Source organism: Ambystoma mexicanum, chromosome 3q, assembly GCF_040938575.1.
Source record: "Ambystoma mexicanum isolate Mex_15411 chromosome 3q, UKY_AmexF1_1, whole genome shotgun sequence".
In the NCBI taxonomy this organism is placed as follows: Eukaryota; Metazoa; Chordata; class Amphibia; order Caudata; family Ambystomatidae; genus Ambystoma; species Ambystoma mexicanum.
Genome location: NC_090926.1, coordinates 455338499 through 455358126, shown reverse-complemented (window position 1 = coordinate 455358126; position 19628 = coordinate 455338499). Strand labels below are relative to the sequence as shown.

General features: G+C 44.0%; 1 protein-coding gene across 6 annotated transcripts in view; it reads left to right on the top strand.

Annotated features, from left to right (window-relative positions):
- LOC138582666 (protocadherin gamma-C3-like) overlaps positions 1-19628 on the top strand; it is a 1158828-nt gene that overhangs the window by 172722 nt on the left and 966478 nt on the right. The window contains exon 1 of one of the 6 annotated variants that reach the window (XM_069654158.1): positions 7831-10367. The exons of the other annotated variants lie outside the window; for them this stretch is intronic. Within the exon in view, the coding sequence (XP_069510259.1) occupies positions 7947-10367 (2421 nt within the window). The 5' untranslated portion in view covers positions 7831-7946. Of the gene's footprint in view, positions 1-7830; positions 10368-19628 lie in introns of those variants that run through there. 6 annotated transcript variants of the gene reach the window in all.

The window sequence follows — 19628 nt, the reverse complement described above, 5'->3', positions numbered from 1 at the left end:
TGTCTTCCTGTTGTACTACGTGCACTACTGATCCAAATATATTCATTGACCTGTGAGGGTGAAAGCAGTCGCACAAGGTTCTATGTGTCTGTTTCCCCATTTTTTGTTGGGAGTATTTTTACTCCCTATTTAAATTTTTTGGGAGGATTTGCCTATTTTTAGGGAGTAAAAGTCACCAGTACACCCCTTATCTGTAACGTTGCGTTGCCCTACTGGGGAATGACAGGTCGCAAATGACAGTGAGGAATATCACATTTTTTTTGCCCCATGCTCTAGAAGTGTGAATCATTGTCAGTGATCTGGGGTGTGGGTGAGGGAGGCCATGGGAAGTAGCGTGTGGGCGAAGGGGGGCTAGGGTGCAGCCTCAAAAATGGCCTGCGAAATGTCACCTGTCTCTGAACACTTGGATCTCTGACCCCGAATTTGTGTGGGTAATTTTTGTGGAAGTTCGCTCATCCCTATTAATGAGTTCAGTTAAGTGTGAAGATCCGGACCTCAGGGTTTCTTCTTCTGAGAAACATCTTTCCCTGTTAATGTATTGCTTATTGACCAAAATGTTAATCTGTATTGCTTGAAATGGTTACACATTCTTCTGATCAAGATTAAATGATAACAAAAGTGAATGCAGAGCATTACTTTTTCTAATAAAACATTTCTATCATACATTGTGTTTGCGACCTAGAAGAACCACTTTTTTTTTTCAAATGTAATTCCATTCTGGAGAAATTCGAACTTCATGAGTCTGACTTATCTGGCAAAAGACCTTTTGAAGCACAGAGTCCTCCTCGTGGTGTAGGACATTGAACCACAACCTTTTTTCTCCAGCTTCACTTGAAATATGGTGTTGATAGGATATATTCAAGAGTCACTTGCGGAGTGGGTCTTTGCATTCCCATAACCTGGCACACCGTCTTATATTTTAATTGATGCAAATATGCACAAAAATAGACTATATTTCTTTGTGGAATGGCCATGATAGGTTTGTTGGTATTTGCATTATGAGCTGATTATGACAAAGTCTCGGGAAGATAGCTCAGGGGCAACGCGCTCGCCTTGGAAGCAAAACGATGCGGGGTAACACTAGTTCGATCCCCGGGTCTGTGCTTAGAAACCCTTGGGTATTAAGCGTGTTATAAATAACCAATTACAATTTCAAAGGTATAAAAGAACTATGGCAACATTCTCAAACTGTAAATCTCTCTCTGGTGCTGTTGCATTATTCTCCTAAAGTATGGTTTTCTTTCCTAGAAATTACTTTATTCTGGGATAAGAAGTGAGTCTCCCAGAGGCTCCTTGGTGCTGAAAGTTGATACCGAATAGGTTATACCTATATAGCAGACCAATTGAGTGTTGGATTTGCCATGTGTGAAAATGATGATGTCTAACTTTGAATATTATAGTGGCACTTTCAGTTATTTTGATTTTTTTTTTGTTTCTAATTGTTTTATTTGCTTTGTGTTCATAAGATCAGACAAAATGCGTTCATTAATGATTTAGCATATTTACAGAATGATTGTACTAGGCGTAATGTCACACCCACTGTTACCAAGAGAGCATTCCTCAATGTGCACACAATATACCGGCCTCTCCTTTAGTGTCTGCACAGGACTTATATTTCAAGTTCTGCCTTGACCGACCCAGGATCTCCTGCTTGACTCAATCAAAGACTGCCAATAAACTGCCCCTGCATCAGCAGAATAATTTAGCATATATATGTGGGACTTAAATCAAAGCATACATTAAAATATCAATAACAATTACACAAATAATACTATACAAGTATTACAGGAAGACAATACAATGTGGATAAAAACTAAAAACGATGTATGATCAGATTGTAGCTGATGTTCTGTAGTCGTAGTTTGAGAAGCCTCAAAAACATACTGGAATCATTGCACAATCTAGGGACTGGAGGTTATTCGAAGTAACTTGTGTTTTTGCACTGCAGCCATGACAGTGTAGCTTCATGATGAGGCATGGAGATAATGATGTGTTATTTATATAGCGCCTTAATCCAAAGCGCTTTACAGAGCACATATTTACATACAATATCACCCAATTGAAATTGGTACTCATTTATCGACCTCAGAAGGATAAAAGGCTGAGTTGGCCTTGCCGGGATTCGAAGCTGCGACCTGCAGATCACGCTCAGATCACAGCAGCGAGCGCTCAACCCACTGAGATATCTTACCAGCATGGAGATCTGTCCTGCTTCCCTGACTGTAGTCCTCATAAGCACACATGCCCAAGCATCCAAGCATTAATTCTCGCGCACGCTTATGAATTCCAAGGACATCATCATCTCATGAGCTAAAATAATGTGCTGACAACATTCTCCACTTGATCCCTGTTTGGTAGTCCACTGAGGCAGGAAACAACCAGTGCGTTTGTGTGGCTATGTTTACCTGTCTGTGAGCGCAAGTGTGTGATAGCTCCACTAAAGCCTGCGATTGAAATTCGGCACTTCAGGGGATGGCAAGGTTTTTAAGTACACAGCACCCACTGAATATACAGCCCTTTCTCTTCACTACCCATCTGAGAATGCCCCCACACACCGTTTTTTTGCAAGCATCCCACCCTTTTCATGCAAGGTAAAATCGTAGCATAATTTTTATGTCAAGATTTGTAGTCATTGCTACAGGTTGCCTTTTTCTATTTTGTGGTGATTCGTTATTGCTCTTTTCACTGCTGTTTATCACCTTTATTTTGTACATTCATTCACCATAATAGGGCCGGATGTTTTCTGATGTACACACAAGGGTGTTAGTAGCCTTGTCAGTGGCAGCCATCCTTCATCTTGTTCCTAGTTGTGGAGTAGGCAGTAGTCCACAGACTGCCCCATATTTTGAGGGTATAAGCTACTACACCATATTTTGGAGGTACAGCCTTGGCCCACATTTTTTGTAGAGAACTCACAATTTCAATGTTGTATGGAGGCACATATAGGAGGAATGCTACAATGTGTGTTAAATGTTGTTTTTTGTATTGTTCTTCAATCATTTTGTTTACTTACATACCACTTCAAATTGTATAGCACATATATCACTGCTGATTTTTCTCCAATTAAAAGTGGTCTTACATCTTCTGAAGAAGGCATCTTTGTATCCCAATGTTGGGATATCTTTCTCGATTCCATGTTTCTGGAAGCTTACATAATCCTCTGCAATCCGTCAGCTAAAACTACTGGTCGAGGTAGAACATCTTTTTTTACTATCACCTAGTTGATTTCAATCCAGAAATGAAGACTAAGTCTGGGGTGTCTTGTATATTGGGCAAAATTCGGATTATGGTGATGGTGTCAGCATGCTCTTTTAGACCTGTTGGCTGTTTCACACCCACGATCACGCCTTTATCCCGGGAGACTTCTCAATGTTGGCATCACAGACTGAGCCCCAAGCTGTCTTTAGTTATCCTTATTAAAACATGTTCAGGTGGATTCCTTTCAGAATTTAAATTCTAAGACCCACGAGGTAAATGTAAGGGCATCACAAGGTTCTGCTGTTGTTTATCCTTCCCCAGCAGCCACTAGGAACATTGCAGCATTCCTTTAGAGCGATGTTTTACAGCCAGCATGATGACACACACACACACATACGTACACAGGTGGATGATGATACGGCTTTACCACCTCCACATCATTCTTGTTTATGTCAGTGGATGGATGAACAGAAACAGACTGAAAGTGAATAGCTCAAGATTGAGATTTTGGCATGTACATTCTTAGATGATGCCCAAGGCCAGTCATCGAAGGCTGAAATGTTACGCTGATCATGGGTGGCCACCTTTCCATGATACCCAAGTATAAGAAGATTGTGCAGTTTGTTTCACTAAAATCAGACAGCTGAGATAGCTGCTTCACTCCTGTTTCTGCTCATCTGGTTACCTTGGAGACTGCATACATTTCATTGAGGCAGAAAAACTGTCGCTTCAGCAACCAGGGCGGTCCAGTGTACAGGGCAAAGAGACTTTATAGTTAAAAATGTTACAGCTGGACATCTGCTCAAACAATGTAAGAGAGTCCATGTTTCCCTGGTTAGATATTAAGGCATCATGCATGGCTCATAATGCATTGCTTCCGAAGGCCCTGGATACATAACCTAAAGGTTTTACATTATGCATCCTGATGCCTCCTTTGAAGAACCAATCAGAGACTATTTGTGATGCTCCAATCACGTTTCATGAAAATGGGTGAAAAGACATGTTTTGCTTGTTCGCCCATATGAGAATTAGCAAAACATGCCTGTACACACATGGAGCAGTCTGATGGAAGTCAATTCCTTTGGAACTGTGATATCTTGGTGGCATTCTCATTTGTGGAACACCCTAAATAGTTTCTCACACAAGCCTAGGGTAAATGTGCATTTTACCAACATACCTGTTTCTGAAACCTTGTGCTGTGATGCTTTTGGGGAATAAGCTGTGCTGAAAGAATATTAGAGGTTTGGATAGTGCATCAATCGAATACCTTCCCATCATAGCAGTAGTGCCACATGTATGGTCAATACTTTTCTTCAATTGAAGCTATAGATTTTTATTATTCATTTTGGATTTCTAAATCTAACTGGGACTGGACATAGGTGGATGTCTCACAAGTTAAGCGTTCACCTCTGGCATGGGGGAAGATTTCACTTAACAGATTTAAATGCTGGCATGCACAACTCAACCTTTCATCCTTCCAAAATCAATAAATTGAACAACACAAAATCAGGCAATAATAAAAGCTTTTATTACATTGTTTAGAAGTGAAAGGAATCTTGCATGAATGGACTACGTGAAAACCTGATCACATTGTTCATTCACCTGGATACGCTGTCTTGTACTGTATCTCGTGCAGCCACACACAGCTCTCCAGGGCCTCGCCTGCTCTACCCCAAGCGAGACAAGTGATCTAGGGAGCCCTCTCTAACCTCTGGCCACTGAGGTCCCAGCCCATGGAACTGAGTGAGCTCTGCAGCTCTTCCCCTGGAGATTCATGGGCACTGTCTCTCTCTTGTTACCGGGATCTGGAGAACAAGCAAAACAGAATCACAGATAACATCAGATGAGGTCAACGTGGCAGCCATCCTTCACATTGGCAGTCACTAGTGAGGGCCATTAGTCTTGCTTTTTGTTAATGCAGAGAGGGGAGGGAAGCCTTTCTTGAAACTGGCGGCGTTAAGGTTTTACTGTGTTTGTGCAGAAAAATGTGCTTGCACAATCGCAGCAAAACTTTAAAGCTGCTGGTTTCAGGAAAAGCTTCCCTCTTCTATCAGCCTAATAAAAATCAAATGTGTTCTTTCACATCCGAGTGGAGGGGGCTGATGTATGACTTGCTTTTTGTGAGGCAGAGCGGTCAGGGAAGCATTGTTGTTTGTTGTATGATAGCTCATTGTGTTAGCATTTGTGCAAGGAGTGTGTATATGTATTACATAATGTGGGAGTGAATGAGTGAGTGTGTGAATGAGTGCATAATGGATGGGGGACTGTGTGCAGGTGTCAATGAGTAAGTGTGCGGTGAATAGGAGCGCGAGTGAATGGTATGTTAAAATGAGTGAATGAGTGTTCTGTAAATGTGTGTTTGTGTGTGTGTTTGAGTGTGTGTGTGTGTGTGTGTGTGTGCTTGGGTAATGCTGGGAAGAGGAGTGGATTTTGGCGGGGTAGAGGGTGGGAGTTGGGAGGGCGAGAGGGACGGCTGGGGAAGGGGGGATTTAGCTAAAAATGCAATTTTAGTTATGATATGCGTTATGTGGCTAGAATGACATTTTGGTGCAGCCAGTCTAGTCATTTATTACTGTGTCATGACTATTTTATTTACTGGACATCTATCATAAAGTAGGCAGGACATGTGTTATTACGTTGCTAGACTGGCATTTTGGTGTAGCCATTTCTTTCTGTGGCTTGCCATTTTTTTTATTGGGCATCTCAAGTGTCTAGGTTGTCCCACATTGTGCAGCCACTTTGGACATGGTTTCTTATTGTGAAATGGTATTTTTAATGGCAAAGCCACCAGGAGTATGCCATTACGTGGCGACCTCCATATAGTGACAGGGCCTGCATGAACATGTTAGCTTTTTACTGGCATTAGGCGCAAAGCAAACATGAATATTTTCATACATGTGAATATTGGAATACTTAGGTGCAACCAGAATGGAAATGTATGGGTACAGACAATGCAAACATGTTTTAAACTGTCTATAATGAACAGAAATGTATGGTTTGTAGCTCATGTGGAAGTTGGATTTGTGGCACACTTTATTACCGTCTGATCCCCTGGTGGTTGCTTTTGCTTAAAGGGATGCCTGATTGGATACCTGGGCTTTAGATCTAAAATATATCAAAGCAACCAAATGTGTTTGTTTTTTAAAATCCAATCACTTGGTCATCCTCACTGGCATATAGCGCTTTAAAAGTATCAACTGGGCCCCATGCCAGACTACCCATGGGGTAGAGCAGAGAGAGAGTGGAACCTCTGAGTTAGCCCTGCCCAGTTTCTGAAGTGTCCCCTCCCATCACCAGTTCACCCCCTCCCCCAAAATGTAGGTTTTGTTGCGTTCCTGTTCCTGGAAAACCTGCATGGGTGGGGATTCCATGTTCGCATTTATCCCTTTACTGCACACATTCTAGCTACTGTGACTATTTGGTTCCATAAAGAGCTAGGTGCAGTGGTGGAAATGGAAAATATGTACTGGGGGAACTCTCTCCTTAGAGGGGTGGGAAGGAGGGTGCGGGGCTGAGGGGCATAGCCCCAGGCCTGGTCACGTATTACAGTATCACTTCATAGAACCCAAGCCTGCCGATATATAAAAGCAGAGCATTATGGGAATATAATCTCCACAATTTTATAGTGAGTAACAAACCCTTTTGAGTGAATAATGGAAGTTTGGCTCTGCAGTTTTGATTGGTCACACTACTCACCAACAACAACAAAAAATGTCTGTACATTGCAGGACATATATACCAGTTTGGACAGCTGCAACAAGTATGTGAGGCTTGGCTTTTTATGTATTCAGTTTCCCGTGCCGAGTACACTGAATGTGTCAGCTTGTTGAAAATTGGGTTGATTGTTCATGTGATAAATTGGCTTCAGAACAGATCTCTCTGGGAGTATATTGTTCCGAAGCCTAGTTATCACGCACACAAGCAACCCGCGCTTCAACAAGCAGACAGCTTTCAGACGACTCAGCAGTGCTGCAAAGTCTTCTGAAAGCCACCTGCACGTTGAAGCGCATTGATCGTCCGTGCGATAACACAGCTTCAGAGCAGATCCGTGAGTGTCATGGGTTAGCCCCTTGGTTTGTGGACAGGGCAGCGTTCCGGCAAGACTTGTCTTGCCGGAGCACCACACCATATAGTTCGGCTCATTTCCTGCACTGGCTAGGTGGTAAGTCCCCAGGTATTTATGAAAGCCATGTTACTATGGCCCTTGTCAATATGACGTGAAGGTGGATAATTGCATGACGCGTCCTCGAGCGAGTAAGCTTCCTGTAACTAGAACGGCTAGCAACTATCTCAGAATAGTATTTTATGACACTTGCAGAAAACATCTCAAATAAAAAGATACTCCACGTAAACAAAAATACAGACATCTATTTTAAATGGCTTTGACATGGAATTCAAACGTTTTACAGTGTTTTATTGAGAGAAACGTAGTCTTTCGATGCATCTTTTATTACATTAAAAACCGCACCGAAAATGCAGCTGGCTACACTTTTATTAGTGCTGCTGCATATAGTATATAGGACACCGAGCGGCGCTGTTCACCAACCAGTGAGATAATGCAATGGCAGTTCGGCAGATCACGTGGTGCAAATGAAGCACAGACGCCCAAGAGACCGTCACAGGATCGGTAGAAAGAGCAGCGAAGTATCGGAGTCCACAGCTTGTTTTAATTCCATGCAGTCCAGGTCGTGACAGGAATATCTCCAAAACTATCATATACTGTGAATTACATTAATCATCCCCCTACCATGGCTGGGACACCGAGAGGCTGCGACCCCCAGGCTCCTCTGCTGCTCGTCGCTGCAATGCTGGCAGTCTGGGGAACCGCTTCTGGGCAGCTCCGTTATTCCATTCCCGAGGAAATGAAGAAAGGCTCTTTTGTGGGAAACGTGGCTCTGGATCTGGGGATGGACCCCCGGGAGTTATCAGAAGGGGGAGCCCGCATCGTGTCCAGAGGTAGGAAGCAGCATTTTACTCTCAATGGAAACAACGGGCATTTATACACCGAGGAACGGATTGACAGAGAGGCGCTGTGTGCTCAGCTCACGCAGTGCCAATTAGATTTAGAGATTATTGTGCAGCGCTCAATGAAAGTGTATTCAGTGGCAATTGAAGTCCAGGACATCAATGACAATCCACCCACATTCTTAAATGATCAAATTGTGTTACAGGTCATAGAGAGCAAACTCCCAGGGGCGCGCTTTATTCTTCCCGATGCGCATGACCCGGATGTGGGGAAAAACTCTCTCCAGCGCTATGAACTCACTGACAACAAACATTTCACGCTGGATATTAGCACAGCGTCTGACGGGGTCTCCTCTGCCGAACTGGTTCTTGGGAATGCACTAGACAGGGAAAAGCAGGACACTCACCAGCTGACCCTCACAGCTGTGGATGGAGGCGACCCCGCCAGGTCAGGCACAGCGCAGATCCGGGTCATTGTTCTGGATGCCAATGATAATGCCCCGGTCTTTAATCAGTCTGTTTATAGAATTAGTGTTTTGGAAAACGTGCAAAATGGAACTGTGGTGACGAGAGTCACAGCAACTGACAGAGACCAGGGGACAAATGCAGATTTAACCTATTCATTCAATAAAATAGCAGAACATATTTTACAAATGTTTCATCTGGATTGCAAAACTGGAGACATATCCACAATGAAATCTCTGAATTTTGAAGAAATTGAACATTATGACCTTGAAGTTCAGGCCACCGATGGGGAAAGAGTGTCACGTTGTAAAGTAATAGTAGAGGTCATTAATGTGAATGATAATGGCCCTGAAATCTTAATCTCATCTCTGCTAAATGAAGTCAGGGAGAATAGCCCAAGGGGTACCGCCATTGCTCTTCTAGAGGTGTACGACCGGGATGCGGGGGAATACGGTGAGGTGACATGTTCCATTCCACATCATCTTCCCTTTCACTTGGAGAAGTCTTATGGAAGTTACTACAGTTTGGTGACTGATGGTTCTCTGGACAGGGAGCAGGTCTCGGAATATAATATCACTATTACTGCCTCAGATAAAGGGAATCCACCGCTCTCTAAAAGCAAAACCATCCACCTGCAGATATCAGATGAAAATGACAACCCACCACTGTTTGATCAGTTATCATACACTGTCTATGTGATGGAAAATACAAATGTGGGGGCCTCCATTTTTAGAGTCAAGGCCACGGACAGAGACCGGGGCCAGAATGGGAAGATCACTTACTCCATCACTGATAGGATCATTGACGATCAGCCTCTAAACTCCTACATCTCCATTAACTCTGAATCTGGGATCATTTATGCACTTCAATCCTTCGACTTTGAAAGGTTCCGAGACTTTCAGATCCAAGTGAAGGCCCAAGATGGCGGCTCCCCAGCTCTGGCAAGTAATGTCACTGTGACATTCTTTATACTGGATCAGAATGACAACACCCCTGAAATATTATACCCATCAGCCCCCACGGATGGCTCCTCTGGGGTGGAGATGGCTCCTCGCTCCTCTGAGCCTGGGTATCTGATCACTAAGGTGGTGGCTGTTGATGGTGACTCTGGGCAGAATTCCTGGCTCTCCTACCAGCTGCTGAGGGCCACGGAGCAGGGCCTGTTTACTGTAGGTCTCCACACTGGAGAAATCAGGACCGGCCGCCCTATTACGGAGAAAGACGCCATTAAACACTATCTGGTGGTGTCAGTGAGGGACAATGGCCAGCCTCCTCTCTCTTCCTCTGTAACAGTCACTGTAGTGTTTGGGGACAAACTTCCAGAAGTGGTCGCTGATTTGGATACCTTTCCATCATCTCTCGCAGACTCTGACTCAGACATCGCCATGTATCTGGTCATCGCTGTTTCCGTGGTTTCCTTCCTATTCCTGTTCTTTGTCATTCTGCTGCTGGCCCTAAGAGTCCGTGAATGGCGGGAGTCACAGCTCCTTAAATCATCTAGTACTACATTTAATGCCCTTTCCTCCTCCCAATTTGTGGGTATTGATGGGGTCAGAGCCTTCCTTCAGACTTACTCTCCTAATGTGGGTTTAACAAACGATTCAAGAAAAAGCAATTTTTTTGTTTCCAGTTCACAATTCTCAGAGCCCCTGATGGATAACGGGACCTCTGATAACAATGGATCTTTATTGGTTGAAGATTTTTTAAATGTTGGACAAGAGAAGCAGCCCATCACTCAGGTATGTTTTATGATTTACATGTTTCACTTTTGTGTAAAAAAAAGAACATTTAATTTATTAGTCCAAGAGATGGGAATATTATCAATAATAGAAGATTTTTTGTAAGTCTTTTGGTGCAATGTTCTATTTATAGGCACCCACCAAAAAGAAACATACTTTAAACTGTGAAGCCAAGTCCCAAGTAATAGGAAGTGCTGCTTTTCATGAGTTCAAATCCTACTTAGTTATTCAAATTTGTATATAAATGTGTGTATATGTAAATATATATGATTCTGACTTCTCAAGACTGCGCCGAATAGGATTTGGCACAACTACTTAACTGCTTAGCATAGTTTCATTTTTACTGAATTTTACAGTGCCCCTAAGCTGACACGTGTTTCGGCTGGTTGCAGCCTTTTTCAAAACCGGACATAGTCTGTGATTTTTCAGTTTGTACAATTAAATTAATTTGCAATGCTTTGAGGCATAATATGTCTTGGGTTAGATCCCTCAGTTCCGTATTTCTAGTCCATGCTCTGATGAGCGTCGGCTCGTTCCAGTTAAGTAGTTGTGCCAATTCCTATTTATTTATTTATTTTTATTTATTTATTTGCATTTGTAGAGCGCACAAACTGCCCTCGGGCATTGTGGCGCTGTTAAGAATACTTGTTTGATTACATAAGTGCATATGGTCAAAGTCAGTGGCATAAAACAAGAGAGCCAACCCAATCTTGAGGGGTGGCAGCAACAGGTACTGCATATGGTCAAAATCGGTGGCATGAAACAAGAGCGCCAACCCCATCTTGAAGGGCGGCAACAACAGGCAATGCATTTGGTCAAAGTCAGTGGCATAAAACAAGGGAGCCGACCCATCTTGAGGGAGGCAACAATAGGTAATGCATAGGGTCAAAATAGGTGGAGTATATCATGAGAGCCAACCCCATCTAGAAGGGAGGCAACAACAGGTAATACAAAAAGGTCAAAATCGGAAGAACGCATTTGGTCAGAGTCGGTGGCATAAAACAGGAGAGCCAACCCCATCTTGACGGGTGGCACCAGCAGGTAATGCATAGGACAAGGTTGGTGGCATAGGACATGAGAACCAGCCCCATCTAGAGGGGTGGTAACAACAGGTCTAGCATAAGGTAAAAGTCGGAGGCATAGGACATGAGGACCTGCCCCTTCTTGAGCGGTGTAGACAACAGGTAATGCAAATGACGGAGTGAGTGGTGAGATATGCGTGTCAGCCCCTGGGTACGGGCGGCAGTAGCATACGATACTGTTTTGTCAGAGGTAGGTGGCATGGGCAAAAGGGCGTCCGACCCTTTGGCGAGCAGGGTGGGGGCCGGGCGACCAGGGGATTAGGGGAGAAGCACATGCATGCAGCAGGCACCCAGGGGGGAGCACATACATATGACAGGCAACCAGGAGGGGGGGGCTGGAGGAGCACATATATACTGCGGGAGACCAGGGGGCAGGGGGAGCACACATGCAGTGGGCGACCAGGGAGGCAGGGGGGGGAGCACATACATACGACGGGCAACCAAGAGGGGGAGGCTGGAGGAGCACATATATACTGCAGGAGACCAGGGGGCAGGGGGAGCACACATGCAGCGGGCAACCAGGCGGTGGGGGGAGATAATAGCAGGCATGGACAGTAGGTAAAGCGTTACAACACAACACACAATTACAACACATAACAATGAGTATTCACAGTGCTATGAATCACAGTAATATCATCACAGATATTCGGTGTAACAGGAAAGTAAAGGTCCATAATGATGTTGTCGCGAAAGTTTGTGTCGTGGCCATAGTAGCAAGCGGCTGACTGGTAGAGTTGATATGGTTTAGGGAGCTGGGCTTTAGATAGAGTACCTCTGGCAGGGAAGCAGCGGTCATGGCCTGGGCAGGCCTAGGCATCCAGGTAAGACAGGGAGAAGACAGGGTAGGCCCTTGAAAACGTGGCCCTTAAATGCGCAGACCCGGCTTCGCCTCACGGCTCAGCCGGGCCGCTGCATTTACTGAGAGCAGCAGCCAATCAGGCATAGTGAGCCTGGGAAGTGCCTACAAGCAAACCAGGCAGCGTGGCAAGGACCCGTGGGGTCAAAGAAGGCGGCGGAAACCTTGGCGTGTCCTCGGTGCCTGCTACTGCCGGAGGGTTGAGTAGCAGGCATAGTCCCATGGTGGAGATGGGGACATCCTTCCAGTAGGTGAAGCAGGGAGAAGACAGGACTTCTCCCTGCTTCCCTGCTTCCCTTCTCCCTGCCTATTCGGCGCAAGTCTTGAGAAGTCAGAATCATATAGCAGTTATCAGTGGTCTCTGGCTATATCCGCTTCTTCAACAAGACGCGACAAATCATTGAGATACAACTAAAGATAGCAGTTAACAATCCAAAAGTTAACCCATAGAAACAGGTATATAGAGGAGTTGCAGCACGACCAACTTTTCCTAGAGCTAGTCCTTGCTTCTCTCATATGTAAATATATATTTTTTCACACAACGGGATGAAGGGCACACTCTGAATGGGCACCCAGCCCATTCAGCCTCTTACAGTCCAGACGGTGTTCTCCTTCGAGCAGTTGTGTGCCCCTTTCACTGATGAAGGAGGCAGTGAATTAGGTGTTGCTGTTTAATCCAGATATCTAGCTTCAAGGAATTCTCGTAGCTGTAGTCCATGAAGGCAGCCTGGAACCAACTCGGCCTCCGATTACATAATTGAAGGCCCACAATTGGGGTTAAAAGGGGAAAGCCAGTAGTGTCGCTCTCCTCAGTGGGGCATCTGTCACGCCAGTTCTGCCCCTCTGGAGTCAGGATCTCCAAAAAAATATTCGCACTTAAGGTGGGAAGGAGGTGTGCGCTCTGGATCTCAGCACACTCTGCCTCTTACAGTCCAAATTATGTTCTCCAAGCTCTTTCGTGTCTCTTGCCCGCATAAAGTAAGCATATGATTAGCAAAGGCAATCCATTTCAATGAAAAGGTCCCTTTATAAAACATAATTTGTATGTCTTGTTTTCTATGTTTGATCATCTTCCCTATGAACTGCATTCACGCCTCTTTGTGCATTATATGATATGATGGGTTATTTATAATGCGCTTAATACCCAGAGGTTTCTAAGCATGGACCTGGGGATCGAACCTGTGGTGCTGTGTGTCGGCTTGCTTCCAAGGCGACCACGTTGCCCATGTTTCATGAAAAGTCCCAGTGAAAGGGAATGCAGCAATGTCAGCTTTTTTGGGTATCATGAGCATCTTGAGTCTATTTAGAAGAGAATCTCCAAAAAATCCTTAATGAGCTCAATGTTTCTTTTTCTGTGCACACTTCCAAAGTTCAAACCGATTAAAAAGGAATGCCTTGCATGTTATAGAGCTGGTTTGTGTTCTCTATTTCAATAAAGTAATTATTTGAAGGTATGTGTTATCTTGCACCCGCTACTGCCTCCTTAGTGAAGTCAGTGTCTAAATCTGTGGCGAGTTTCCTCTATATTGAAAAATCCAATTTGTTAACTTAACATTTAAATTTTTAGTTAATTGTTTTTTGCCTTCATGTGCAGAATGATTCCTACAACCGTCCTGTTTCCTGAGTGTTTGACATCTGTCTGTTGTGTTTTAACTACAGGAGAGGGTCCCGATTTCACCAAGACTGTAATACAGCAACAATTGTCTCCCTGAAGCCCAGAATGAGAATAGCAAATGCTCACGCTCACGATAACTAAACACACTGCACCCACAATGATCAGCTTTTGCCAGTGCTCAGAGACTTAACTTCTGAGCCCTGAAGAGTGCTTCTCTGGTTTGTCTTTTTTTGCCTTTCATGTAAGCACATAAATGAAACATGGCGCACGGGACCGCTTACTCTGGGGTCTGTACATTTTCATTTAATGCTTCATTTTCATTCAATTCTACTTTAAATTGGGAAGTTATTAATTTTAGATGGTTACACATACATCCGTGAGTGTGTAATGGGGATTGGCTTTGGTCTGTGGCATGTTCTTTAAAAGGTACGAATGTTGGGTGATTAGACATTTGGGGGGGGGTTATAGATCGGTGTGCTTTGTGAAAATGACTACAAACAAGGTATCATACACATTTTCTTTGAATGTGTTTTTTAAAGTCTTAATAGTAAAATTGTAAAACCCAGAGATTAGTTTACACTCGTATTACTTTGCATGGTGGTAATTGCTGGCTTCCGTTCAGAGTAAGGAAATAATCCTGCAATCATATTATTTTCACCCAATTTAATGATTGCCAGGTTGGTGTATTATGTGATTTGACACATTTCAGGTCATGTCTCTAAAACAGCCATACACTATTTACACAAGCCCAGGTCTTTTTTTCATGACTCCATCCATAGCCCGTCTTCCATCACCACAGCCACTCACACAACCTTTACACTAGGTGGGTTTCCACAGTGAATTGTTTCCTTTTCCAGTGCTATATGGAGCTAGTATTCAAAATCTTAACTTGCCTTCAAAGGATTCCTTGTTACTATTGTTGGAGTTTTGATTACAGGAATGGGTTTTCGATCTTCAGGCAGTGTGGCTGCCGTTCTTTATTTAAGATATAGAATGACTCTCTTTTCTAATGCTGGACTCGAATGGGAGCTGGGCATCCCTCCCACATGTTTGCAATTTCACTGCACCGTCACTCTGGAGCGAAGCTGAGACTCGGTAGGGATGGGTGTTAACAATGCTCTGATTCAAACAACGTGCACCTAACTTTTGGGCATACTGTTACAATGGGAAGGCATTCTGTTGCCTTCTAGACGAGGGAACACATAAAAGTAGGAGGCTTCTCAACTCTGACGCACTTTATACTACACTTGCATTTGTGCATTGTAGCAAACCTTTGGCAGCAGCCTACTGCTGTCAACGTTTCCATCAGTCTCCAGTGATATTCACAGACACATATCAGCTGGCACTTTAGAATAATTGATGAAAGGCTTTGGCAGAGAATGATGACACGGCTGAGGTTATGTCATTCTAAGGCAGAGGTCTGGAACCTTTGGCTCTACAGATATTTCAGATTACAATTCCCATGATATCTTGCTATTGACTATGCTGGTTAGGGCCGATGGGAGTTGTAGTCCAAAACATGAAGAGTCAAAGGGTGCAGACCTCTGTTCTAAGGGAGCATACTTATTTCAAAATAATATCCTTTTTGTGAATCTACCTGTCATACTAGACAGATGTTTTGGGATAAATAAACAAAAGGTACCGACATTAACAGCATAAAAATAGTAAGTGTGATGTTTTCAGTTTACCATCTGAAAGCCTATGATCATGATTATTTTTTTAACAAAATATGTGCATCGCCTACCCCATTGCTTCTTTGAAAATTGAAATAGGGCACACCCTCTGGTGCACTTCATTCTCTTTAAGCTTTCGAAGGTGTGCTATTAATGTTACTCCTACATAAGACTGTGAGCAGTTCAGCGTCTTCAGTTGCAAGTGAGTGTTCAGGACTCGTGTTCTCGTCCTCTCAGTGAAAAGTATTTCTTATTGATCAGAATGTTAACCTTTCTGAAACGCTCTTCTGATGGCCCGATTCCGAGTTCTGGAGAAAAGTAGTGTAGAACGTTGGCATTCTCACCTCCAGTTTTCAGCACCACCATTTGGAGGTGGGTGGAAGGTTCAGTGGGAAGCTGCCTTGCTTTGTATCTGCAAAAGCTGGTAAAATCTAATGTTGTGGAGACAGCGTGTGCACCAGTATAACTGCGAGCATTCATCAAAAGTCTGCCAGTTTCCTGAGTTGCGAAAGTGTTGTTGGGTCTTTAGTCAATCGTAATAGTGTCGCTGACATTCAGGAAATATTTAGCTGTCCCATATGAAAGACTTTTGTGCAATAGCTGTTAACGCCACCTCAAAGGTTTAGTATTGTAACTCCAATTATTTTGTGCAAAAGGAGGTCTCTGCAGGGAGCATCCCCTCACACTGCCTGCACTGCATTAATGACGGTTGCCAGGGCTGTTGCCTGGCTGTAAATCAGGGGTAGGGAAGAGTGGAGGATTTGATGTCAGACTGCCACAGTCTTTTTTCACAGAATATGGTGCTTCTAGGAAAAGTTTTGTTCCTCTAAGGAACAAAACGTTTCTAATTTTACACGGTCCTCTTAATCAGGCCCTAACTAGGTTGTGTTTTTGAAGGTGATTGGATATTTTGCTGACCAAGATAAACTGATTATGTAAGTAGTGAATGCAGAGGAATCTGTAATTATTTTCTGGCAAAGCACACCACCATCCTACTGTTTATTCGAAGACCAGAAGAAAAACCTTTTTTGATATTAGTCTCCAACTTGGAGAAGCTTGATCCTCAGACATCTATCTGCCTAGCCTGGGAAAGGATCTTGTGAAGCAGGAGATGGACCATTCAGTGGAGAAAAGTGAATTGCAACCCTTTTTCGCAAACATCACTCTAAATATGGCATTCATAGAAGATATTCAAGAGACCCTCCCAAAAGGCAACAACCATAATGCATGTGGCTCAAACAATCAATTTCATTTAATAGTATATTCACTGATAACTCTAGTTTTAGGTTTGTTTTGGTTTTGCATTTAATGCTTGAAATAAATAATGGTTTTAAAAAACGTTGCCTCTGATTGCATTATGTTTTGCTCGGTATTCCACAAAGACCCTTGATTCCACTCCTACCTCTCCAATGAGACTCTGCATTGCCTTACTCCTATGTGAATGTGGTAGCCTTACATTGAAAGTAAGTTTATTTCTCTTCATCTAAAAAGGTCCAATTTCAAATGATCATGATAAGGGGTTGGTAGAGAGAGGTGTGTTGATCTGAATGGTATTCTCAAGGATGCGCAGATATACAGACTGGCTGCCTGTCATTGTCAAATGTCAAAATGGCAGAGGATTGTCCACCCAGACCAAAGTGGATTTGTGCCAGGAAATGCCAGTGGAACATGCCAATATAGCCATCGCCTGCCGCAATTTTGCAACTACTGATCATTTGCAGCTGGTCTCAATGCTGAAAAGTTTTTGATTGGATAAGCTGGTAATCTCTCTGGCAGGCAAGGGCGAGTTTTATAGTACTGCAGAGATTATTATATAGGATAAGAACATGCAGTAACCCCCGCCCCACTTCTCCCCCACCCTCTTATCAATGGTAATTATCAATGGCAGGCATTCCAGGCAGGTTGATGCTTCTTGGGGGGAACAGCAGGGGTGTCCTCTGTCGCCTCCCTTATTTGAAATGTATATGGAAACTTTGACATAGTTGATCAGGAATTGTCTGAGTATAGCGCCTTCTTTAGCCTAGCAGGGAATGAATAGTACCTCTACGAATGTAATCAAGGTGATCTGAGATATGGATAAATCTTTAGCTGCATGGACCAGGGTGATATGCCGCTATCATGATCTTTTCTCACTGGCGCCGGGGGATGACCCACGCTCCTGGCCATTGAAAAACAAACCCACTTGTGAATTCGGGTTGCGCTTTAAAAATGCCCTGAAATGCTCCCTGATATGCACAAATGTGCAAAGGGGTGAAAAAGAGCACCTGAGAATGGGACTGCCCATTTTTTGGCACAAGCATGGGGTTCTTGCCTGGCTCTTAGGGCCAAACACAAGCTGAGCCTGGAAAATGACTGCACGAAATGCGGGACGAGCCTCTATCAGGGCCTGGGGGAACGACATGGAGCTAAAGATTTTGGGAGGCAACAAAGGGGTTCAAGGGGCAAGCAAACAGGCTAAAAGGGACTGGGCCAGAAAATGGGCTAAAGGGAACAAGAACCCAGGCTGGGGGCAATAATTCGGGCTAACAGCAACTGGGGGCAGGAAAACGAGCTAAAGGGGTTGGGCCCAATAAAAAGGGCAGAAGGGGCAAGAAAAGTGGCTAAAAGGGACTGGGATGAGAAAGGGAGCTAAATTGGACAAGAAGAGGAACGAATATAGTCTAACAGGGACTGGGGCAAGAAAATGAACTGAAGGGTTTGGGGGCAACAAAAAGGCCTAAATGGGCAGTTACCTACAAATTCACAGCCAGCCACTGCAGTCGAACCCGGAATTTCCCCTACCCTTCCTGTTGCAGCCAATCAAAGAGTGGTTGGGCGGACCTGAAATCAGGCTAGCCCCCTCCTGTGTGCAGCGGTTTTTTTTACTGCATTTTTCTTCCAGGGGGATGGGAGGGCAGCCAGTGTAGCTTGTGGCCGGGCCCAGTTTTGTGCGGGCACTGACCCAAGAGGAGTGTCAGGGCCCTAGCTTTGACCCTGCCGGGCTCGCCGAGCTCTATACCCAACTATAAAAAGGGAGCACTATTAAGCCAAAATCATATCATCAGATCAGCCAAATTGATGTAGAGGCGAAAACCTAAACCAAAATAATGCTGAAAAAACTCCAGGAATCAACCACTTAATGGGGTTCATAACTTTCTATTCCTGGACTGCTTCCCGGCATGTGACTGGCTGTGGGGGGAAAATCGCCCACATTGCAAAAAACTCCCCCTCTGCAGCAGTGGCAGGGTTCTGTTGCTTTACCTGAATGGATCTGCCACCAAGAAAGGCAGCAATGGCCTGTTCTGCCACGTGGATCGCTTGCCAGATCCTGGCTCGAACTGGCTGCTAAATTGGTTAATTCATGGCTATATGAAGTCTGCTATCCCGATTTTATATATTATGCAATCATAAAAAATGATAGAAAATCCTTCTTCTTCAAGGAAGTAGAAACATGACTTCGCCTGTGACCATGTTTTGGTCACCAAAATGTCCCCAATCAAAGGTAATCAGAAAGAAACTACTTCATAAAGCATATTTTGCTGTGTGGTAACGGGCCTGGGAATCCTTATGCAACTTAAATGTACACCACTCTATATAAAAATCACAATAGTTGAACCAAGAATGAAACCCAGAGCCTACCCAGCTGCACTATAATCCCAGAAGCAAGAAGACAGTTTACACCAGCTAGGCTGAGCTTATTAGAATCCAATGAATTGCAGTGACGATGGAGTTTTCAAGATGTCTCGAAGTGCAGGTGTAGTTCTAAGAAAATTTAAAAATGTGCGTCTGCAGTAATGTAGTGTCTGGGGTATAAAGATCAAAGGGGAAAGCTCCAACGGTGAAAACAGTGTGCTTCCTGCAGCAATTGCCTATGCTACAGAACTGATGCGCGGCCCGCTGAGAGACTACTTCTCAGATGTAGCATGGAGACTCGCAGGATTGCATAGAAGGGCATTGATGACCAATGGAAACAGCTCTCCGAGGGAGCTCACAAATTACTGCCATGCTCCCCCAGAACCTCTGCTCCTAGCCAGGCTATCGAAATATGGAAGACAC